Source organism: Urocitellus parryii, chromosome X (assembly GCF_045843805.1).
Source record: "Urocitellus parryii isolate mUroPar1 chromosome X, mUroPar1.hap1, whole genome shotgun sequence".
Lineage (NCBI taxonomy): Eukaryota > Metazoa > Chordata > Mammalia > Rodentia > Sciuridae > Urocitellus > Urocitellus parryii.
In genome coordinates, this window is record NC_135547.1 from 42,837,750 (window position 1) to 42,864,242 (window position 26,493).

At 33.1% G+C, this 26,493-nt stretch overlaps 1 protein-coding gene across 1 annotated transcript in view; it reads right to left on the reverse strand.

Annotated features, from left to right (window-relative positions):
- Nrk (Nik related kinase) overlaps nt 1–26,493 on the reverse strand; it is a 119,652-nt gene that overhangs the window by 18,559 nt on the left and 74,600 nt on the right. Inside the window, exons 10-21 of the mRNA XM_026402891.2 lie at nt 23,309–23,387; nt 22,100–22,275; nt 20,587–20,650; nt 18,886–20,059; nt 16,864–16,971; nt 13,300–13,376; nt 11,945–12,039; nt 9,076–9,173; nt 7,732–8,099; nt 6,182–6,497; nt 3,414–3,600; nt 2,313–2,468 (exon numbers count right to left, since the gene is read on the reverse strand). Of these exons, the coding sequence (XP_026258676.2) occupies nt 2,313–2,468; nt 3,414–3,600; nt 6,182–6,497; nt 7,732–8,099; nt 9,076–9,173; nt 11,945–12,039; nt 13,300–13,376; nt 16,864–16,971; nt 18,886–20,059; nt 20,587–20,650; nt 22,100–22,275; nt 23,309–23,387 (2,898 nt within the window). The remainder of the gene's footprint in view (nt 1–2,312; nt 2,469–3,413; nt 3,601–6,181; nt 6,498–7,731; nt 8,100–9,075; nt 9,174–11,944; nt 12,040–13,299; nt 13,377–16,863; nt 16,972–18,885; nt 20,060–20,586; nt 20,651–22,099; nt 22,276–23,308; nt 23,388–26,493) is intronic.

Here is a 26,493-nt window from a genome sequence, read left to right on the forward strand (position 1 = left end):
AAAACTCATTTTATATTTGCATTTATATTACATTTTTGCTACTCCATTGTGATGATATATATAAAAGTGACTTTTAACATTTTTAGGTTAATGCTAATCAAATTCTGTGTAACTACTTACTCTTTACTAACATACACATAACAAATGCATTGAAATACATAAAAAGATAGAAGATAATGTTCTCAAGCAATATTCTATGGGATCATGTCTGGTATGCCACCTTGCAAATAGAATTGTACCTATATCTTAGCACCCTGTAGTAGCAACCCCAAATTTTATTAAAATCAATTCTTTTTGAAAATTACCATTAAACATTCTTAGTGTAGCATATATAAAGAGCTCAACTCAGTTCATTTCTCATCCATTACTATAACTACAGGTTCTTATGTTTTTTTAATATTTATTTTTTAGTTATAAGTGGACAAAATATCTTTATTTTATTGTATGTGGGGCTGAAGATCGAACCCAGTGCCTCACACATGCTAGGTGAGTGCTCTATCACTGAGTCACAACCCCAGCCTGGTTTGAATGTTTTTAAAATCATTATATGTAGATAATTTTTAAATTGAATATTCCATATTTATGCAGATGTTAAAACTTTTACATTGCTAAATGCCTGTAAAATTAGTCCTTATCTTCATATACCTAAATTCCTATATTCTGTCTTTTATTTCTTGAATGGGTCTATTTGTTCATATATAAGCACTGTTTAAAGAACAAGGAGAGGACTGAAATAGAAGAAAGAACTGAAGTTAAAACACTCTTAAAAGTACTGTGGCAGTTTATCTCCATATACCAAGACTTAGGAGAAAATTGACCAAGTAATTAACAGGAGAAAACTTCAGTGTCTTCCATTTAGATAATGTTTGTGCTCTGAGGATATAAGAAGAAAAGACAAGTGTTTCTGCTTTCATTTACCTATTCTGTCCTTCACCAAATCTCAAGCCAATGGCAAATTTTGAAACAGCATCTTCCTCCCAGAAGGGACTCAAGGAAGGAGGAGGAAGTATTGAAAATTTTCACTATAATTTTTATTATTCAAAATGTAATTCATTTCTTATAAAATGAATTAGTAGACATTAATCATATTTTTGAGTACTTTCCAGACTGAAATGTTAAATGCCTTCTTATATTTGATACACTCAATTAGCAAAACTTTGAGGATAACATTTTTCTATGTCAATTCTTATAATATGCTTGCCACCATGTTCTAGTTTTAATTCAAAGCTCTATCTCCTATTCAATCATACATTAAGTAAAATCTATCAAACAGAAGTCAGAAGTTGGCATTTACTATGGATTTCTATCCTCCTTGCATTCATTAATTCTGCTTTATTTGTTATTCAACTGGCTTGAGGTAAAATACAGTCTCAATACCACCCATATGACTATAACTCTTCGGAAACAAAGGATTGCAAAACTTTAAGGCCTACAAATCTTCGAGAGTGTTTAAAATGAGATCCTGCAAAATCTTTTTTGTAAGACCTATTTAGCTATCTGTTATGGTTTGTATCTGGAAGGTCCCTCAAAAGCTCATGTGTGGAAAGCTTGGTCTCTAGGGCAACAATATACAGAGTTGGGGCTTTTCAGAAGGGACTGAATGTTGAGGGCTCTCATCTCATCAGTGGGTTAATTCATCTGATGGTTTAATAATTTGAATACGCTACTGGGAGGTGGTAGAAACTGTAAGCAGGTTGGGCATGGTTGGAGGAAGTAGGTTGATGAGGACTATATCTTGTCCATTGCCCCTTTTAAGAATTAAGGGACAGGTATTAAAAGAAATTACTAATCTATACATCATATGTGCTTGAGTGTTTCCACAAATGAGACATTTTCTGCTTCCTGACTGCCATAAATTGAGAAATTTTGTCCACCACATCCTTCTGTCATGATCTTTCTGCCTTGGATCCAGCCAGTCACAAATTGAAACCTCTGAAAACATGAGCCAAAATAAATCTTTACCCCCTCTAATCTGTCAGTATTTTGGTTGCAGCTAGAAAAAGCTAATTAACAGCATTATATGCTGAAAACTACTCTGAATTAGGAATACTAATCTTAAAATTTCAAATAATTATAATCTAGTCAAATTTTATATTTTATCTGATTCAATTAAGGTTAAAAATAAAATAGAATAAAAAGCAGGAGGAATCAATTAAATCATCAAAATCAATTCTAAGAAAATACATTTTATTTGATTGATAATGGGTTGGTAATAATAAACAAATATTTTACATCTATGATTTTCATGGGTTTGCTATGTAAATTTAAAAAGATTCTTTTAAAAACAACCAAATTTCAGAAATCAAACTCACCCCATAAAGAACCACAGAAGATCTCAGAAGTGAATTCCTTTTCATACATGTGAATTAGTGGTTTTTTACATGCAGGAGAGACATAGAGTGGGTTAACATTGACTTCAGAGGGTTGCTTAGGTGATTTTTCAGGTACTTCCACGAATCCAGCATATACTGTTAAGAATTAAGGGACAGATATTAAAAGAAATTACTAATCTATACATCATATGTGCTTGAGTGTTTCCACAAATGAGACCCAGCCTAGAAAATATATTTTCATTTTTTTTGTATTTTATTTTTACTGGAGGAGTCACTTTAGTAATTCATAAGCCATTGTACAACACAAATAATGATGGTTAAAATATATTCTTGAATATAGATTTAAGTTATTGTGATTTTTAATGCAAAAAAATCCAATGAGGGACTCAGTTTCTCAACTGAATCTGACATTCAGGCATCATAAAGATTCAGTGAGGAACAGATTTTTATTTTTCTTTAAAAATGTTTTTCATAGTGCCTTATATAATAATATAGGGGTTTATTTAGACATGGAATATAGTTTATTCTGTTTCCATCCTCAGTACTTCCTCTTTACCTTCCCTCCTCCCTCCTGCTGTTTCCCTTCTTCTATTCTACTGGTCTTTCTTCTATTTATTTAAATCAGTGCTTTATAGACATGCATAAATATGGCATTCACTTTGGTATAATCATGTATGTACATAGCATAATGGGGTCAATTCCGTTCTGCAATTTCTCCCTTTTCCCATCCCTCTTCCCTCCCTATCTATCCCCTTCCTGTACTCCACTGATCTTCCCTCTGATTTCATGAGATCTCTTCTCCCCCCCCCCTTATTTTGGTGTAGTTACCATATATGAGTGTAAACATTTGACCCCTGATTATTGAGCCTGGTTTATTTCACTTAACATAAAGTTCTCCAGTTTCATCCATGTACCAACAAATGTCACAATGTAGATTTTTAAAAATCGTATATCAATATGAATTTGGGTCAAATGAATATGAGAATTACTTAATTCCATGCAGATTTTGAACAAGTAGTTAAATACTATTTAATGTGTGAAAGGGTATCAGAATTGATAGATCATAGTAGACACACTCACAGATGGCACTGGGAAAATCAGCAGCAGCAGCTCCCCCAGAATCTTTGGAAGGAGATGAGTGGCTGTCAGGAAAATCCAATTGTATTGATGAGTCAGATATGTCCCTATTGTCATTCTCATCATCAAAGGCTGAGGGTACACTAACTGAGGCAATGGAATTTGAGGCCTCACTTTCACCATCTGGCTCCTAAAATGAGACCAAAATAGTTTTAATTCATTAAGAGGGTTTAAACTGAAAAATATTCTAGGGGTTACTAGAAAAAAATGAATGCAAAATTTTTAGTATCTTCGTTCTTGTAAAATGCACACTTACTAAAAAATTCAACAATATCATCAAAAAAGAGAGAAGTAACCTATTATTGAGATAATTGATTTTTAGAGAAATTCAAAGAGCTTTAATTCCCACCTCCTGTGCAACTTGAGACCTCATAATTGTGAAAATATGCCAGGTACTGTGCTAGGAAACTTATTTACTTATCTTCATGAATCCTTACAACTATCCAACAAGTAAATATAATTATCTTCAATTTATTTATAAGAAAACTAATGTTTATAAGGTTAAATAATATTTTATATGTTTTAAACCTAGAAAGTAAGGGAACTAGACCTTGAAGCAAAAGTTTGTTTGATTCTCAAGTGTACATTCAGCTATGTTATGCCAAATAGTTGCTTGAAAAAATATAACGCACAATATGGGGGTATTTTTTCCATTGCTTTAAGGTACCTTGAGAGAATGGGTAGCATGAAAAACCTACACAGAGAATTTTCAAATGATAAAGTGAATGATGGAAAATCAACTTACACAAACTCAAAGGTATAAACATATTTTAATGATAATCTAGCCTGTTTTCAGTAACAGAGAAGACACTCAAAGATAAAAACCACAAATTGTGACAATTTAGATGGCATTCTATATCCTATGGGAAAGCATATCAACTGTTTTTAGTAAACCTGTTTATTGATGACCTCCCCTTTGTGCATAGTGATTCTTGGCACAGAGAGTTGTGCTACCCTGTCAGCGACTGGTTTTTATGAACTTTCTAGCCACAAAAACATGTTCTAGCAGTATATCCCTTTTAAATCAAAATGAAAGGAAGACCCATTTATTCTGTAAATTTCAAAAATATTACTAAAGATAACTAGAGACACCTAGGTGTGTTATAAAACTAATGTTAAGACATCCTGTTTTAATCTTTAATTAAGAGATACACGGAAAGACATATGGACAGATAGACATAGGTGCTTTTCCACTGATAACTACTATCCCATCAGAAAGTACTCACGGTATTTTCTTCCTGTGTTTCCCCTTTTTTATTTCCTTTATTGATTTCTTCCATAATTATTACATGTGTATCATGACCAGGCCCTAAGTTGACTTTGAGTTTGGATGAATTATTAGAAAAATAACCAAAGACGGAGTATACACAGTTTCTTCCTTTTAATAGTTCATAATCTTGTGTGATAGACATCATTAAACAAATAACTAAGTTACAAAATTATAAGCACCAAAATGGAACTATATGTAAAATGCTTGCAAGCACGGAGGAGGTATTATCTAATTCTGCTTTGGGGAATCAGAGATGACATCATAAAAGATGACTAACTCAACAAATTAAGAATAGGTGAGAGGGCAGCCTTCTAGACAGAGGGGAAAGTTTGCACAGGGAACAATAATTCATGAAAAACAGCACAGCACCTTCAAAGCTATTTTGAGTGATAGGGTAATATGCTAGTAAAGTAGATTGGCACAATATTTTCTTGTTCTGGAGTTCCACTTTAATTTTCAGATATCTAGATGCTGTGAATTTACCAAGAATTAATTCAAATACCATGTAATCTAGGAAATCTCTGGGAAAATTCCTATTGATATAGCATTAGTGAAGCTACACAAGTATTTTAAATCTATTTATAAAATCAATAAACATTGTTGAACTATAAAAATGACTAAACAGAGGACTTTACTTCAATTAAAATTTTATGTGTTACTAATTCCTTAAAAACTTAAACATGCACTTATGACAAAGTAATTTCACTCACAAGTATGGACATCAAAAAAATGAAAAGTAGATACTCAAAGAGATACTTGTATACCAACATTCAAAGAAGCTTATTCAACATAGCCAGAAAGTGGAAACCAAACACAATGTGGTAAATACATATGATGGAATATTTTTTATCTGTGTAAAGGAATGAAATTCTGATATATACTATAAAAGAACCCTGAAAATATTATGCTAAGTAAAATAAGCCAAAGACGAATGAACAAATATTGTGTTTCAATTTATATAAGATACATAGAGAGAATGTAGAATACAGGTTACCACAGACTGAGGGGATGGACTGGGAGTTAACTGCTAAGAAAAATAAAAATGTAACAGAATTGGATACTGGTGAAGTTTGAACAATATTGTGAATGTTCTTACCTTCATCAAATTTTAAATTTAAAATAGTTAAAAATGTAAATTCTGTGGTATGTATTTTACAATAAATATAATTTTTCCAGAAAAAAAAATGTATGTGTTAACAGACACTACTTTGAATGTGTGGTCTGAGTAAACAAAGCAAACAAATAAAAGACATTTGTCCCCAGAAGTAAATAGAAGCCCCCAAATTAGTAGCAAAGACACCCACACACCTATAATTTAAAAATATTTAAGGCTTTGGGTTGAAGGTTAAAATCTATTTGGAATATCTGGAAATGTCACATATCATATTCAGAAAATATCCTCAAAATGAAAGGAGTTTCTCTTTTTAAAATGGTGCATTACCTCCTGTTGATGTTCAAAGTCCTGGAATACAGGTCTCTCCAATCCTAGATCCTCTATCTCTGAATAATTTTCTCCTCCACTGTGTCCAAGTGCTCCATAATCATTATTGGCCCAACTGACTCCCTTACTTCCATTACTCCTGCTACCTCTTCCATGTCCTTCCTGGTCTCCAATGGCTGCATTGTCCCCACTGGCTGCACTTCTTCCATGGCTTCTATTAGCTCTATAGAAGCCATAGCCTCTGATGGCTCCTTGATTTCCATCACTTGCATCACTACCTTCTTGCATGAACCTTCCATCTCTGCCATAGCTTGCCCTGATAACAAGGGAAAATGAGTGAAATAAGGCCACCAAATAAAAACACATTTGAGAGTGAACAAATGAAATAAAATTAGAATTTATCTTATACATTGTATCTACCATGTCCAGGTATGTTTTAGGTCTATGTTATACTATTGGTGTGATATAGACAAGAAAAATGCCTGTGTCCTGTTAATCTTAAATATTGAACTAACACCACAGCACTGCCAATGACTTAGCTATACGTGAACAACAGAGGGAAAAATTTTTCATTCTTTGTTAGGTATATGTGTTAGGTTAGAAGAATAAACATGTATTTGTTTCTTAAATAATAAACTGTTTCATGCATTAGAAACTTCAGAGAGATGTGAATGATCAATCCCATATCTTTGGCTTAATACAATATATTTGAAAAAACATTTCTTGCAATATATCAAGTTTAAATAATATACTAATTTAAACATATTATCTGGTTTTCTAACACATGTAAAGTCTGCTTAGCTAAAAAAAATCTCATTGGTCAACTGTTCCCATCAGGAAGTTCCAGAAATATAAACCTAGTATTTTATAGAACTAAGATAGTAATTTATTTATTTTGTAAAAATGCCATCCTTAAGAAAATATTGCAATGCTCTTTTTTTTGCAGAAGAGACAACATTAAATGTATGTGCATGGAGTGATTCTAAAAGTAAAGTTATGTTACAATGGAAATTTTGGTAGAATTTTAGTTGGAAAAAATCAAATGATCTCTTGGTGATTTCCCCATTAATTAACCATAAGAATCATCATGTTAGTTTTGTTATATAGATGACACTATCTCAGCTGTTTGAGTAATGCATAGCTGTGTTTGAAAAAATATTAGAAGCATTCATTTTCCCCAGTTTTCATGCCCATTGTGGTTTTACAGGGTAGGATGATTTTTTTCCACATTTTTATTGGTGCATTTTATCACACACAATAGTGGGATCCATAGCTTCAGTGGCATTAATTTTAATGGAAACAAATAACTCCAGTTATAAATAAATAAACTAATAAATACTTGAATGTTTAAAAAATAATATGCAAATAATGAGAAATTAAGCATTCTGCATTAAACCAATTTAAAATATATTGTTGAAGATCAAACCATATACTAATATGTAAATGAAATTAACTAATACTTTTGATAAAACATCTTGAAAGTAAACCAGAGATGCAGATAGATCTGAAGTTATAAACATGGATAGTGTAAGTAAGCTAGAAAAACCAACCTTGACCAATTAGGAGCATCATCATAATTATCATTTATGTCATCACCAGATACATCTCTGTTGTCACCAACATCACGGGCTTCACAGACACCAGTTGCCTGATCAACCTGGTTATCCAAGTCATCATTGCCAAAGGCATGGTCATAGGTATCTTCATAAGCATCATTAGAATCCTCATCATTGCCATCAGTATCAGCACCAGCATCATAGAGTTCAACATAATCACCATCCTCTTCAGGTGGCTGAATGACAGGTGCAGGAGTTAACCAATCATTCCGGAAGATTTCAGAGAGTGCATTATAGCCCACCCATTCATTTGTCAAGTACACAGGGGGTGATATTTTTCCTACTTTAAATCCATCTGGAACCTGTGTGCACAAGAAAGGTTAATGTAGTCTCTAGTAGTCTTTCATTTTCTTTTAGATTGTGAAGTTTCCATGCTAACAACAGTTTAAAATATATTCTCAATTTGAACAAAGATGTTCACTCACTAGATACAGCAAAGATTTTAGTGAAGATGCCAAAACCCAAACATCAGGCTGTGATTATTAGTGCAGTTTCCAGATCACACAGAGCAAGATTTACTCACTTTGTTTTTTGTATTACTCCTATTTGTCTGCTGAGGAGTAGATATTTATATTTGATGCTGGAGAGCAGAACAGGTGAATTGGTGCTTTATGAACACATTTTTCCTTTTGTTTTATTCCCTGATGTTGGGATTAATGTGTCTTGAAATCAGTAGGTTAATTTCCCAGCTTTGATTTTACATTCCTTAGGTTATCTTAAATTATTTCAAACACTTTTTAAAGAGTAAATTAATATAAATTCCCCTCTTGTGTTTAATAGGTGACATATAGCAACTATTTGGTATAGATATGTGTATGCTCAAGTAGGAGTAACTATAAAAATGATCTGTAAGCTTACTGCAAAATAAGTTTAAAGATTTTTAATTTATGCAATCAGAGAATACTTTATATTTTACTAAGTATTTTATTTTTTTATGTTGTCCCAATACCCAAAGAGTGCTATTAAAATTTAGACATCTAATTCTTACCCCTTACTTTGAGATCTATGCTTATCTGCTTATTACCCTTCTCTGTCCAATATGTTCTGACAGAAGAAAAGTGAAGATAAAATAGTGTCTGATCAATTAAGGGTTTTTAATTTAATTTTTAACTTCTAAATTTTGTATTCTGAATGTTCACATAGTAAAGAAAATAATTTTCAAAACAATACAAAATTAAACTCTTTAACCTTTCCCTCCTTAAGTGAGTATGATAAAATGTACATCAAAACAAATTAGAAATTAAGAACAGATATAAATGTGGTAAGATGGACACCTACATGGACATCAATTAGCAACTTCTGATCAATAGTAGAATAAGGTGGTGATGACTGAGACCTTCTCACAATCACAGGACTCTCCTCCTCAGAAGATGATTCTAAGGAATTCCAAAAACATGTTAGTAATAGTGGTGATTATACTGATTACCTTCATTTGTTAGTATATCAGTTCAATTCCATTCTTGTAGCCTCTGTAATTCCATTCAGGAAATATCACCTGATAAATACTCATGGGCCCAGAATCCTAAGATTTATTTACTTATGTAGGTATGTATGTATGAATTGGGGATTGAACCCAGGGGTGCTTAACTACTGAGTCACATCCCCATCCCTTTTTCTTTAATCATATTTTATTTTTTAAAAATTTTCAAAAATTTGTTCTAGTTAGTTATACATGACAATAGAATACACTTTGACACATTGTACACAAATGGAGCACAACTTCTCATTCTTTTGGCTGTACCATCCCTTTTTAAAGTATTTTATTTAGAGACTGTATCTCACTAAGTTGCATAGGGCCTTGCTAAGTTGCTGAGGCTGGCTTTGACTTTGTGATCCTTCTGCCTTGGCGTCCCAAGCTCTATCATCAGAGCAGTAGTAGGCTCAAATATTATTCCATCTGTAGACTCACATGACGTTTTTGTTTTCAATATTTGATGTATCCTTTCTAAATATTTCTCCCTATCCATGTAAGGTTTCTGTCTTCTATGTAAGAATGGTAACTAGATTGACACATTTTTTAAAAATGAATGTTGGGGTTACCACTGGCCTCACATACTCACCTAGAAGAAAAAGAGACTAACAGTGTATTAGATAATGATAGATTGGCCAAAACTCTCAGGAGTTGATTGTGCAATCCTAAGCCCCTCCAATTTTTACCCAGAGATATATCTTCAACTATTTCAACAGAGTTGAAGAGTCAACTACTGAAAAGAGACAAAACTTCACCCTTTCTCCAAAGCTGGGGACTTTCTATATGAGTACTGTGTAGTAGATCTTTCTGCAATGATAGAAATGTTCTATAACTTCACTATCCAATACGTAGCCACTGGTCACATATGAATATTGAATACTTGAAATGTGATCAGTATGCCTGAGAAGTGAATTTTTAAAGTTTAGTTTTCTTTTCAGTTTTCATTTTAATTGCCACAAGTGGCTAGTTGCTTTCACACTGGACAGCTCAACTCCATAGGATAAATATGTCCATTTAAAACACAAATTAATACAGGTTAAAAGTCTAGCTTTTGACATTAATTTTAAAATCTAGTGAAAATATTTAAAAGGTTCAAAAATCCATACATCTGGATGAGCATGTTCAGAAAAAAGTTTCCCTAAGGGGACATTCAGGTCGCTATTTATTGTTTTTGTGTGCTAGAAATTAAACACAAACACTACTGCCCCTCTTTTATTTATAGCCTTAGTATATATAGCCAAAATGTAGCCACTACAACTCCGAAGAGCACACCTTTATAAACACTGCTGTCTTTTGAGAACATTATAACAAACTCATCCTATAACGTATATCCTTATTTTCTGGCATTGTAATTTTCCCATTTATTATTTTTCTACAGAAGACTATTGTTTTGAGTCTTTTGGTCTGGGAGTAAACTAAATAAGAAGTTTGGGTCAGTGTCTTATGATTTTGAGGCACACCTGTATAGTAAGGTCATTTCCTCTGTGATGAAACCTATAATCTCATGGGAATATCAAATGGTCTGTGTAGTAAATAGAATAATATAACAGAATTTTTGAACTGAAAAGAAGTTTAGCTATTATCTGCATAGATGCTATTCTCTACTCCATCCTACTGATATTCATGACTATTGTGGTGCTTAATCCAACATTTATTTCAAAGAGGCAACATAAATAGACCATACATTTTTAGTTGTTTATCCAGTATTAGTAAAGTTAGCCCTAGTTGAGCCAGAAAGATAAGATTCTTAGAAAAAAATCCTAAAATCACTCCTCATCAGGCTTATGTTACTTATAAGAACAGTATTTCTGCACAAGAAGAATTTAAAATAATTTAAAATAATTTTGTCACTATATGCCTCTTAAGGTGAAAAATGGGGTTTTTAATTTCAGATCTTTGAACATTTGGTTTTCGATGTTCTTTTTATATTAACATTTTAATAAAATCTGTATGCAACATTTTAAAAGATGACTTAGGGACTTGTTCAGGCATTTCTCACTTGCTTAACTTACCTGGCCTTTTTTTTTTTTAACTTTTTAATGCCAGATTTTATGGCTCAAGGCATAACTTTTGGTTTTGTTTATCACATTCCACAAATCTATAATTCATTTAAACTCTCGAAAGCACATCTTAAAATACTTGTTTGAAATTCATATCACAAATTTTGACTTTATTTTATGAATTGATTGATTAATTTTTCATGTATTCTGAATGAGACTATCAATTTGTAACATTTAGAAATATTTGTGAGGTATTATGTATATCATATTTTGGGGAGGTAAAATAACAAGCTGTCAAAACACATTCTCACAACTATTCCTGCCAGTATTGTAAAAGTTGCCTATAAATGTTAGCTTGGAGATGCATGTCTCAAGTTCCATTTCCATTATTTTGACACCTGATATAGTAACTAAATAAAGTTAAATTATCTACCTCTGCAGAAGTATTCCTAACTATTACTCAACTGCTAAAATACATTTCAGAAAAATACTTTTCTACTTCTCAAAAGACACCAATGACCACTGAATGGTCAAATCCAAAGGCCTATTCCTACTTTGCCTCCCTGATATTTTTTATTCACTCTGTAATGAAATTCTTCTTTCTTGACTTCTAAAATATAAGTTGTTAACCATTAACATTATGTTTTGACTGTTGAAACTTTGTGTTTTGAATCACCTGATGCTTCTGGGCAAATTTGAAGATTTTGTGAAGTCCTTTGTCTGATGTCAATGGGTTGCTGAGCTTCTTCCAAAAGAGATGGTGGAGGAACACTAAAGAAAAGATGGAAAAGTATGTGCCATGTGCTAACATTCATAAGGGGAATGTACAACCTTTCATAAGGACCAACAAAATAGTCTTTCATATATATATATATATATATATATATATATATATATATATATATATATATATGTCATAGTGAAGAGAAATCAAGTTTAAGTAATCTTTTTCAACTTCCAATTTTCCCCAAACTTGTTACATTATCGAGAACAGAGAAATGATTTTGGAAACAGAAAAAAACCACATGTTTCCATATAGCCCCTTTCCTTCACATGCCATATTTCTTTCTTAATATTTGTATAAACTTTCTTTAAGGTACTATTCAGACATTATTACCTGAGAAACACAGTGAAAAACTTACAATGTATGTGTGTATTTTAACATGGTAAATCTATTAAGTTCTTAATATGTCAAATATTCTACTGCTATTTCTTGATTTCAAATGCTTAGAGCTTACATTTAATGCACTATTCATGATTTAGATGGGTGGATAGAAAGGGAGAAAACTTTAGTCCTTGCTATTCAAATTCAAATATCATGCTACATGTTATAGTCACTTTAGCTTTTCTATATGGGAAAGGTATATATGTATATGTATATGTATCTGTGATATACACACACAACACATGTAATATATATATATATATCTACATATCTATATCTATATATATTATATAAAGTATATATGTATGTATATATTATATATAAATGATCTTTGAAAATTACTAAAGATCACGAATAGTACAAAGATAAAAATATAGGGACTGGTGTCAATGTCACATATGATATCTTATTCATAAAATATTGAGTCTTATATAAAATTTTGTCTCTAAAGTCATTTTCAGGCTTGCCCATTCTGTGGCATTAGCTTCTGCAGATGGGGATAAGACTTGTGTGTGTTTATCATGTAGTACATGCAAGAAAACTCACTTGAAATTTCAAGTTATTTTGTTGCCAATTACTAATTAAAAATTGTCAAATGATTCAAATAATTGTTTTATTTATGTTATGGATCTTGCTAGCTAATTATCAACTAAATGATATGGGGACTGGAGTATGACCAAATGTGAAAGATGTAGTCATTGAATCATTGTAGTTAAGTTTTAAATGTGAGACAATGATGACAGTGCTGGTGATGTTGTCATTGATATTTTAGTTTGTGTTTCACATAGAACTTCGTGTCAAACAAACAAAGTTTACTTTTCCATGTGATAATCATGAATAACTTGAATACAAAATCAGACACATACCTTGAATTGAACTTGACACGGTGTGGACGTTGTGGACGTTCCTGATTATAAGGCACGGAAGCTGGCATCTCTTGGACCTTGAAGACACAATGTAATTCTTAGGTAAAATTCTCAATCATAAATTATTTTGAGTTACTTATTTAAAAAATGCCATTCTTCATATATATGTATATATGTTTGTTCACAAAAATATGACTTACAAAATATAATTTTTATAGTTTCTATTTTTATAGTTATTTATAGTACAACTTTGGAACTGCATAGCTGTAATTTCTTTTTTCTTTTTTTGGTACTGGGGATTGAACCCAGGGGCACTCAATCACTGAGCCACATCCCAAGCCCTTTTTGTATTTTGTTTAGAGACAGAGGCTCACTAAGTTGCTTAGAGCCTCACTAAGTTGCTGAGCTGGCTTTGAACTCAGGATTCTACTGACTAGGCCTCCTGAGCCGCTGGGATTATAGGCATGCCCCACCACCCAAGTTAATTTCAGATGTTTCCTTTGAATTTTACTATACAAACAAATCCTTGAGAGCATATTATCAAAATCACTCATTTTATTGTTGGGGAATCTGTATCCCAAAGAAGGAAAATGGCTTTTCTAAGAATATTGCATCAAGTCAAAGAAATATCTAAAATCAGAATTCAGGCCTCCCAACTCTTAATTTAGTTTTTTGCCATGTTATCACATAAATTTTTTATATCAAGTCCATACTTCTCACTCAAAATTTAAGAATTTAAGTTAAAATTTCTTACATGTTTAAGCTAATCCTAGATTTTGAAATGCTGTCACACATACATGCACATCATTAAAATCTCTCAAGAATCAAAATTGTCTCACTTTTAAAAGTCCTTTTTTTATTTTACAATTTGTACTGTCATAATCAGTATTTCAAATACTTTTGCTTCTCAATAAATTTGGATTTTACTACTTATAAATCCATCCAATACAGCAAAACACTCAAGAAAGGGCACATATAATGAGCCAGTTTTCATCACATAAATGAGGCAAATTTACTTTCTGCCAATATTGGCAGAGAGGGCCATGAAATGTTTCCTTGCCTCATTCAGTTTTATATACCTAGGTTTCTACTCACAATAGTTTGTAGCTACTCAAAATATAGATCATTCTGTCATGCAACGAGAACATCACGCTAAATTCTTTAGAAAGGCAATTTCAACATTTTACACTTTAAAAAATCTAGCATTTTCATGCTGATAAAATCACTCTATTTTCTAGAAACTGTAGTAGCTTTAGTATACCATTTTTCACTGCGAAGTGACTTTTTCAAGGCTGTTTTTACACTCCAGCAGACAGACTGATGAGAAATGAAAAATCGTATCAATCTTCCACATGTTTTACTAATGAGTGTTTCCAAATATAACCAGATGTTTGGCAGTATGCAGTTTAAATGTCTACCTGACAAACTTTTTATACCTTCAGTACAGATAGCTGGAGTCATATTGACCCAATCGAATCCTTTTGGTTTTATGAAGGTGATCTCAAGAGGTTTATGGTATTGAATTTTAGGTATATATGTATGTATGTATATATTTGAGGCAGGGTATTGCTGTGTTGTCCAGGCTGGCCTTGAGCTCTTGGACTCAAGTGATCCTCCCACCTCCAAGCAGCATGCTTTATCACGTCCAACTTAAGAAGTTTATTGACACTCTTAAACCAAAGGCTAAAAACACTCAAAACAGATATGGCCCAAAGTGGCAAACACAAGGCCTAATATGAGCTGTCTATGTCTGGTCTAATAAATGGGAAGAGGAACATTATTAGTAAAAATGGCTTATAATATATTCCCAAATAAACACAGCTCATTAGATTCCCTGCTTACAGTCTCATACTTAAATTGTTACCTAAGAGTATAAGGGAACTCATTTGCTAATACAGTGAAGAAAACACATTGCCTCTTCTCATTAAGTAATACAATCTACTTCTGCAAATGTTTCGTATCTATAAATAAATATTTTAACTATTCACTTCAGATGAAGGTTATTATTGGGGAATTATATTTTAAAAGGTGAACCTTCCATGAAAGACTTCATAATAGACTCCTATGAAGCCTCTTTTGCTAATGAATATCTTATGCTAATTAGGAACAACAATGATGCTCCTGATTCACCATCAATAGAGTGGGAGTTTATGTTCTTTACATATTCACCCAATCCATCCTAGTGACTAAGACTTTTTAGATGTCTGGCTGTTAGGAACACTGGCAGTGATAACACTACCTTGTACACATAAGAACTGAACTTACCACACTAGCCTCACCAAATAATGTGCTAAATAGGATACTGTTAATGAAGTCATGGAAACAGAAGTTAACCTGGATGCTAGAATGAACTAATTATTCCCATAAGTGTGAGGAAATAAATCACAAATGGTATCCCAGAACAGATACAATCAAGGAGAAAGTTATGTCTATTTACGTTATCCACATTTTTATGAGCAATATTTCTACTTAAGGAATAACTGACAAACTATGATCTTTCAAATTATGGGCATTTTGTAGACATTTTATTTTAAATGAGTGAAATAAGCCTGTCGATTTAAAAAAATTGGTGCTATTTGTTCGTGATGATAAAATTTAAGTTTTCACAAGAAAATTATAATTTTTCAACTTATATCTGCCACCGAGCACTTGACAGATTACAAATACTCAATTATATTTATGATGCAATTGCTAATGATATTAACATTTTTTCATATTGTATAATTAAACATGCAAGCATTTGGGAAGATCAATGCAGGCAGTTAGCCAATATTTTCCAACTGACAAATGCATAAAGTGAAAATTCATGCATAAGCAAAACATCTATTTCCAGCACAAGATAGACCAATGGATTTTAATATTACTAATTATACAGAATTTCATTGATATGTCTTTAGATTTCATTTCTTTAGTTTTGGTATATCAAAGAATATGCACAATAGTTTGGGATATCTACAAAAAGTCTCCCTTTCCAACTATCTATATGTGAGAAACTAGATTTTATTCAATATACTAGAATCAAAACATCATATGACAACAATTAAATGCAGAAGCAGATATGAGAACCCAGCTGTTTTCCATTAAGCAAGATAAATTAAAGAACTCTGCAAAGAAATAAAATGGTTACATCTCTCAAATTTTGTTTTAGAAAATATAAATATTTTTCATTAAAATTTATTTATTATATTAACATGTAATCATTTCATTATTTTTGAAATAAATTAGTATATATTTAATTATTTTGTTTTAATTTCTACTGTTAAATATTGAATAATATTCTCTATATGGTAAACAAAAGCTTTTTGGAGTGCTCAATATTTAAGATTGTAACAGTTTCTAAGACTAAAACGTTTAAAAACCAGGACTGGGGTTATGACTCAACGGTAGAATGCTTGCTTAGCATGTGTGAGGTGCTAGGTTTGATCTTCAACACCACACAAAAATAAATACATAAAATAAAGATATTGTATCCAACTACAACTGAAACAAAATATTTTAAAAAGTTTAAGAATCACTGTTATATGCTCCTACTAATGTCTTAGAAATTCATTTTGAGAAATTTACCTCATCTTCTCTAGGGTTTGGATCATGTTGCTGTGATGGTTCTATTTGTACTTCTGCCTGAATTGAATGGAATACTTCATCATTGTCTGATGATTCATCTTCTTTGTCCTTTGAAACAAAAAGTAGCATAAATATTTTAATTTTTGTTAAAATACAAATAAAAGTAACAACTGCATCATCATAATATACAGTTGAAAAGATTAATTTCCAAATTTTAAAAATGATTTAAACCAGTAATTTCTAAGAGTTTTGAATTAGGATCTCACTTAAAATCTGAGGAATGCTACAAATTGTCCATAGAAAACTGCATATAGAAACAGATTTGCATATGTTTTCAGGGGGATTGCTAACCTACTGAAGCTCATCTGTGGGATCCAGATTAAGAATATCTGCTCTAAGGCTTGATTAACTCATAACCCTCAATAAAGCTTTGCATTTACTAAACTGTTAGAAACTCCAACGTTTGGTCATTTTGAGTAATAAAAGATCTATCTGTGGCATAAAGGTGTTAAAGTTCCTCCCTAATTGATCTCCAAGAATTCAGGATATTTTTTTTTTTCTAGGTCAATCAGTATTATCCCTTCAAGTCAAAGAGGGTAATGAACACATGTTTTTTTTTTTTTTTTTTTTTTTTTTTTTTTTTTTTTGTGTGTGTGTGTGGTGTGTTTTCTGATGGTGAGCTGAAGCATCTACAAATGCCTCTAAATTTTAAACTAAATTTCAGGTATTTCAAAAGACCTATGACTTCAAGCATAGATAGTTTCAATACTTTTCTTTTGTGATTTCTTAAGGATCATACAAAAAGATTTGACTGATTGTTCAAGATGCTAAGGTCATGGGATTGGTATCTATTATTTATCAACATTTCCTTCTATTATAAAATGGCTTCTCACATATATATGAAAACAATATATGACAATAAGTATGTATTATGTTGGTAATACCTGACTTTTGAGAGATAAATAAAGGTGTGGGTTTTTTCCCACTAATGAAAGCCCATTATATCTTCAGTGGTTAGCAGGGTTCATTGAAAATATTTGCATGTTAGATGCTTTAATTTCTGGGAAATATTGCCATTCCAGTCTCATACTTTTCCTTCTCCATCTGCTTTCTTTCTCTTTATATTCTAGGAGTTAGAAGGCCCCATTTTGGGCCTTTCTTTTGCTGCTTTTACTTTTTTTCATGTTAAACGTGCCAAGGAATTAGCATTTGTTCAATTGATTCCATGTGCACAAACCTAAAGAATTCTTATGTAGATATTCAGACAAGGTTCATTTGTAATTACCACATGAATTGTTATTAGGTAAGTGGAAGTGGATAACAGTGTTTAATTTAGTATCATCACAGTAATTCTTTTACATAAATGGGGAAAATAGAAAGTATAAGAAAACAACTGTTTTTCTGATCTTGTCTAAAATCATTAATTTGCTTATCAAGCTCACAAACTATTATCATTAAAGTTGCCAAATTAAATTCAACAGCTCCATCAAATTGCATTCATTTATATTATAAGCTTTTGAAAGAATGAAGATTTATTCTTAAATAAGAGATGTTAACACAATGTATTGCATATTTCAAAAGGGTGCAGAGACCAAGTTATAACTTGTTTCATGGTCTGTGCAGTTATACCATTGATTAATTTTGCAAAATGGGTGGTAATTCTTTTTAAACAAGTCATAAACCTGGTAAATACTGTCTACAAAATGTTTGGGAAACTACTTTTCCTTCTCATTATAATATGTACAAAATTTGTATTCATTTACTCACACAGTCTAGCATTCCATGGCAAGAAAGAACAAATAAAATAACTTCAGGGATAGAGAAATATAAAACACGTATCTTTGAAATTTAAATTACAAAAGTAATGTTTAAATATCAAAATATGCATATAGTATCTCTTTACCGATTAAGGGGATACTAGATAGAAAACAAATAATTATATTTTATATGGTCTTACAGAGGAAAAAAAAACAATCAAAAATTAGCATTTTACAATCAGTTAAAAATGCCAAGCACTCTTACATTTTCAACTTGTCTCAATTCCTCCTCATGCTGATTAAAGATGTCCTCCCATCTGTGTTGGCGCCTTTGCCTGCAAGCTTCTAAATCTGAGAGTTCAATTTCTTCATGTTTCCGTGATGACTTTATCCTAAACCTCTTTGGTGACAGTCTTTTTGCCAGAGCTTGTCTTAGACTAGAAACTTTTGATTTTTTCTTCCGGGCCTGTTCTGGTTGAGAGTAAAACATGTTTGATGACAGGTTTTCCATCAGGGTTTGCAGCAGACCAAGTGGCTTTGAATTATCTGAGTTTGGTGCTCGGAGCAAGTCTCTTGATAGTCCTTCTATCAGTGCTTGAACTGAGTCAACTGCCTGTGAGGGCTCTAGTGCCCAGCCCTGTGCCTGAGAGGACCCTTCATTTTGCTCTCCTATTGGAACGAGCACCTGAGTATCCAAATGTAGTGGCAACAGCACATGGTGGTTCTGTGACAGTAGAGGCAGGAACACCTGGGCATGTACTCTCAATGACTCAGGTTCCTCCCCCTCTGCCTCTGCCTGTGCAGGCTCAGCAGCCTGTTCCTGTACCTCTGGCTGTTCAGGTGCCTGGTTTTGCTCCAGATGCTGTTCAGGTACCTGATTCTGCCTCTGCTGTTGTCCAGCAGCCTGACCCTGCCTTTGCTGTTGTTCAGGAACCTGATTGTGCCCATGAAATTCCTCTGGCACCTGATCTAGATCTTGAGGCTGTTCTGATGCCTGGCTCTGGATGTGGGCCTGAGTCTGCTGCTCTTTGGGTTCTGGGGTGTGAACCTGTAGAGGCTTAGGAGCCTCATCCTGAGCCTGTAGTGGCATGACCACCCGGACTGCCCTCCGAAGTCGTGGAGGTGCCTTCATCTGCATGTGCAGAGGCTTAGATGACTTAGACTTAACTTGAGCCTGTAGTGGCATAAACACCTGAGCTGCCCCATGTAGTCGTTGAGGTGCCTGAGCCTGCCTTTGTGGAGGCCTATGTGCATTGTCCTGAGCCTGTAGTGGCGTAAATACCCTGGCTGCTCCCTGTAGTTGCTGAAGTGCCTGGATCTGTGGCTCCTCTTGATCAGGTAACCACCTTGGCTGAGAAGGTTCTCCATGCAGGACTCTAAGTGGTCTGCATCTGCTGCTGGTTGGCAATCTCAGAAGCTCATGAGTACAAGAGGGTCCTCTGAAATAAACAAATGATTGCCACACAATTTGAAACTTTAGTGGACTGGAGCAATTCAAGGAACTATTATTTTAAAATATATTTTCTATGAAAATATATATTTTCAGTAAACCTTTCTGGAATAATTCTTGTAACATCTGAACTATCTTTTTGCAAACATATGTAATGCTTAATGTATTAAATTATTAGTGGAGTCTGATAATATACTTTTAAAAATATCTTTTAATTATACATGGACAAAATATCTTTATTTTGTTTATTTATTTTTATGTGATCCTGAGGATGGAACCCGGTGCCTCACATGTGCAAGGCAAGCACTCTGCCATTGACCACAACCCCAGCCCTGATAATATACTTGATTATTCTATCACCACTTATTAAGGTGTAATTGGGTAGTCATGAAAATTCTCAACATTTCCACTCAATATCTCATTGAAACAGAGATCTGGCATATAGTTGTTCTGAGTAATCAATTGCCATGTGTAAATTGCTACCATAAAAATATATATGCAATTTGTTTAACACACCTGAATCTTCTCATGGTGTACTGTTCCTTAATAGCTTCTTCTCTTTCAAAGACCAGAGGTATCCCTTTTTTATGAAAGAGAAAGAAATAATGTATAAACACTCAGTGAAATTCATTTAATTTAATCCACCTTAGTTACTGTGTATACTCTAAATGCTCAGGATATAGAATTTACAGAGGCAAGAAGGCAGTGAAGAAAGTAGGCCTTCAAAAACACTTGCTTGGTACTTTATACAATATACTATCAGGCCCACTTTTACAATATAGTACTGCTATTACAGGCAGATTAATTTTTCTGGACATAGGAAAGAAAATTTGGCCACACAATTGCTACAATTCTAGGGAAAGAAGCAAGAAAGGGGCAATAAAAGAATGAGACAAGAGAAGCTCTAGATGATTGGTGGGCATAGCTTCCAGCTATATGATCTATATGTAAAAACTTTGTGGCTCAGGATTAACCTTTGGTCTTTATAAGAAGAAGGTAAAACCTTCATTTTGGGTTTATACTTAATACATTTAAAATATTCATTTTTTTCTGTAAGTTTTGCTGTCACTACTGAACTATAGAAGCTTATCATCAAGAGCTTTGTTTTGGATTTCCTATATTAAAATATTGGGGACACTATGTTTACATTTTTCAGGGTAACCTCTATCTAATTGGGACTTTTCCTATAGGTAATATTCTGGACATTTTGCAACTCCAGATATTAGGAAGTTATCAAATAGACTTATGGTTTTTCTGCACTCATTTGGGATTGGTTGGCCTCTGTAATGCTGGTCCAACGATTTCATCACTAGAAACATAAATAATCTGGCTGCTCCTTACTTGAAAACAGGATACTTATAGTTATGCAGATAGAACAAGCACCACTATGATAAGTCCTGGAGTTGATCTGAGGACACCTGCTATCATTGTAGTTTCAACTCCATTGTTACCTTGGACCTAGCCTATGGTATCTGAAAGTAAATGTAGAATGTGCCACAAAACAAAGTTAGAGCTTCCAGAGTAGTTTCTCCTAGGATTGGTGGAAAGCCATCTTGTCATTTTGAACATCAATAGATAGAATTTTGCTTCTGTTAGTATAAATTAATTCCTTTAATTGCATCTCATAGTTGGAGATAAGTACATAACATGCGCTTTATGTGATATACAAACATTACTTCAAATTGGCAGTTAATAAATGGTTAAGTACAAACCTATTTATCTCCATAGAGTCAATTAAAATATCTTTATTAGGACTTTACTTAAAATGACATTATCACATGATGAAATTCTATTTGAGACTTTCAATGTCTTCATAAATACAAATGCTTGCCAGATATAACTAGGAGCAATGAATAATCTCATATATAAACACTCAGGCAAAAGTTAACCATTAGAATAAATTGTTGGAGAAACTAAATATTGAAGGCCTCAGACCTTTTATTTTCAACCTATTTTTTTTCCTAAAATCAGTAAATTCTGATATCATCTGATTATTCATTTCAGTGAAATGAAACCTCATAGATTATACCTTTTTTCTGTCTCTTTTTAATGATTCCAGTAAGATGTTTTGTTAATGACTCAACAACATGGCGTTCATTTTTTATGTTCCGAACAAATGGGTGGTGAAGCATGTTTGCAGAAGTAGGGCGAAACAGGAAGTTTTTTATCATGCACTTTTCCATGAAATTGTGGAACTTGCGGGACCTAAAATAAATGAATAAAAGGAAAGAAAGAGCATTTTTAGGCTTGCCATACCTCTATCTACCCCCAACCCCATCCATGCCTCTCTGAAAGTCATATTTTTTATAAGAGTGTCTCTAGTTATCATAGTCCTTTCAATCAGCCAATATCCTGCAGTTTAACAATATACATTATAAAATGAGGTCATTTAAACCTCAGAAAAAGAAAGTATTTTCTACCCAAATAATAGTAAATATTTCAATGGCTTCAGAAGCATGTACATAGTAAAAACACATGTGGTATTCTGGCAATTAAATGGTTAATGTGTGTGTACGTGTGTGTATGTATGTACGTATGTATGTGTGTGTGTGTGTGTGTATAGTCTGTGAGACTAGATTGGTAATCCCACAATAGTCATCCACTGAAGCCAGAATATTTCACTTACTATATGAAATTTTAGCTGCAGAAGCATGGATATAATCATACCATAAGAGGGTGCTAACTAACCAGGACTAACTGATCTTATAAAATGGCCCACAGAAAGGATGTTGCCAGAAAGCCTGAATCTGTAGAAAGGGTTAAATTGAATTACAAGGAAGAATGTCAACAATCAAATCATAGTTACCATTTCAATCAGGAAAAGTAATAAATACTGAAAATAAAGCAAGAGCTTAAGGTACTAGGTCAACAGCTTCATAGAGAAGAATTTCCAAGTTTAGCTGTCCACTACCACTCTGAAGGAACAAGTCCTCTGCTGTAGATCTATAAATCCTCTTTTGTTTCATGGGCCAACCAAAAGGGCTGTATAGCACAGTCACTCACTGCCTAAATAGGCACAGTGAGAAACTTCACAAATGGTTAGCATTTGGGGAAACAAATGAAAAATACCCATTAATGACAGAACAGTAATGTGATCATCATATTCTGAAGGATATTATTTATTTCTAGCTGGCTGGCTATCTCTTTGGTGAAACAGGATTGATAGAATGAATAAAAACTTTGCTATACAAAAAATATTGAATCAATATATTTAGAAGATTAACACATTTATCTTTACCATCCACTGGATTTGACAGTGGGAGCAGATTCCCGCAAAATAACGAAGAGGGCTTCCAAAGGCTGAAGGTTACACAGAGCTGCAAAGGGAAACAGATAGGTTTAGAAAGAATAAAGAGGATACCAACAAAGCCTACTCTTCATTTGGGAGGGGATTCTCAGAGTTCTTTCACATATCCTGTTAGGCATTAAGGGATGAGTACATACAAAAAATTAAAGGTAGAGTTCATTGTAACACATTGTATTATATAAGATTCCAAAATTTCATATTACTGGGTGTGACAAATAATAAATTCAATTAGATAAGAATTTTGAAATCTGTGGTTGATCTACATTAGAAAAGTTAATTTAAAGTAGGGATAAATACAATCCCTTGTTCCCTCAATGTAGGTATTTATAGTCGTAAAAGTAGAATATGTAGTTAAAGAATGAAACTGTCTGTATGTAGTAGGTATTTAATAAATGTTAACTATTAATATTATAATAAAAACTTTATCTGGCATTTCATATCTGTGCCAAATTACTGGACTCTCATTCTTTTTCATACACATGGCATATAAAGAAAAGCCTATTCCGATATGAGCTATATAAATTAATTACCTCATTGGTTTGGGAATTCTGGGTTTTTCCATAAGTGTTAAAATATGTGTCTCACTTCACTTATTTCCTCTTGTGTTTTGATTAAAGAAAGCTGGCAGTGAAAAACTTCCCCAACAGAGACCATTAATGTAAATGTCATCTAACACTACAAGCATGTCATTCATGTGAGGACAGTTTGATATGAACAATTCTTAATAGAATCATCCTTCCTCTCCCAAAATGCATTCCTTAGAAAACCTACAGTGTCAAACAGACCTCTCAGTATTAGGGGAAAAAACCCTCACTAGAATTATTTTACTAGGGTGATATAAAGGCAATTGTTCAAAGTTCAAGCTTTGTTCTCAATTACATGAGTATAAATAAATAGAAGGTTCAGGCTTATAATTGAGGGCAGAATTAGCACCAAGCCAAAAATATCAGGGTCATATTTGGCTCTTTTAATTCCTTTACTGTGTCCAATCAGTCACCCAATCCTGTCCTTTAAACATATTATGAGTTTGTACAATATTAAACAGTTGTCATTTATTAACATTTGAGCAACATTCAGTCAACTGACAACATCTTCAGAGGTCAAGAGTTAGCACATAGGGCAGGCAAGCCTTTTTTCCAATGGAAAGAAAAAAGTCACAAAAGAATGGAGCATAGGGTGGGTAAAAGAGCTATGTCAACAGCAGCTGTGCATGGTTTCCTATGTGGCCTAATTTTAGGAATGTCAGTAAGTCCCCCCCCCCCCGCCAGCACATATCTCATAACACTGCTTAAATGTTCACCATTTAGAGGCCCATTCCTTTGAAATAGCAAACCTTCTTTTAAAAACACGTCTCTTAAGGGGTTGGGCACATATTAAACTTCTCTTAGTTTAAATTAGGTTAAATAATGCAGTTTATTCCTAACACATGTTGAGATCCGAAGACTTCTGAATACTGAAGAAATGAGCCTCTTGAAAGGTCAGAGGTAAATTTGAATCATGAGGTGTTCAGGAAAAGATTGACATAGGGAGTGCAGGAGGGACACGGCAAGGAATAGAAGTCAGACACTAAACAAGTATGACTGAAAATATTAAAAATGATTTCTACAATATCAATAAAAATGCTAAAATTGGGAAAGATACAGTGGGAGATTAAGGTAAATTTGCTGATGTAGACTTGACAAGAAAGGGAAGATAACCCTGTCCTGATTCTCTTTCAGGAAAAGATGTACATCTATAATAATAAGAAGAATATATCTTCAACATTAGTTGACTACTAGCAATATTCTGGCCTCGGTTTAAAGGCCCCAATATTGTTTGAATTGCTACCCAGAAACTAAGGACTGAAGGTAGTCCTGGTATGCAAGAGTCCGGTTCTTCTCTTCACTAAAGGCCTTTATAGAATTTTTTCATTGAGAATTTATTCTTACTCTTATTTCTCTGGGAAAGACTTACCAAAGAACAGAGGGAAATCATTTTGTTATCAGATAACTGTCGCTTTACATAGCCATTCCTTCTGAAATTATTATTATCAGAACTTGGAGGATTGCTACAATTAAATTCATGAAAATCACTTTCATGCAAAGTTAATGCTCCAGGCAGTAAAGGAGGGTGATGAAAGAAAAATTTTAGTGGAGTGCCTATCTAGAGTTGCTCAGGATCAAAGATCCAACACTACACATATTTATCCAGGCATAGTGACCTTATTTTCTGTCCCTGTGGGTTATGAATCTTCTGGTCCTCACTGGTCTTTTGCAAGAAGCTTTCCATTTGCATATTCTATGCAAGACTTCTCTGTACTTCCTCTGTAAGTTTGCTCATTGCTTTTTCCCCATGATTTAATATTTAAGACAAAAATATTTCATTTTCTTTCTCAAAATGAAAGACTTTGTGAAGAGTACTCAGAAACAATGGGAAAAAAAGATGCAGACATGTCTCTTGCATGACTATTTGATACATTTATGTATCCTAACCAAATTCATGCAATACTTATATGAAATGTCATACTCTGCATTTAAGGAGAGAGAAAGGGAAAGAGAAGAGAGATTGAGGAGGAGGAGGAAGTATAAGAGAAGTGGGAGGAGGAAAAGCAGTCTGGTGCTTCACAATCTAACATAATCTAAGCATGTTTTCCAAACAGAAATCATTAGGGGATGATAAGGAATAATTTGCATCTCTACAGTTTCAATTTTATATGTGTGCCATATGTAAGTTTTGCATTTTAATATTTTCCATCATTAATATTTATAAAAATTTTGTATATGTAAGTTTTGCATTTTAATATTTTCCAACATTAATATTTTTAAAAATTTTTGGACACCTTTATTAATTTTATTTATTTATTAATGTGGTGCTGAGGATTGAACCCACTGCCTCACATGTGCTAGGTAAGCACTCTACCACTGAGCCACAACTCAAGCTCCCTCCATCATTAATTTTTTATTCATCCAACTTAGGTACTTTGCAGTTTGGAGGGCATTAAAACAGAAACAGTAGGAAACAGATCTTCACAACTGTCCTAGCTTTTATTCAGCCCCTTTTTGGTATTCCAAGGAATATCAGAAATTCAAAAACTATGTTACCACTATTTCTACTTGAAACTCCCATTGTCCTTGAAA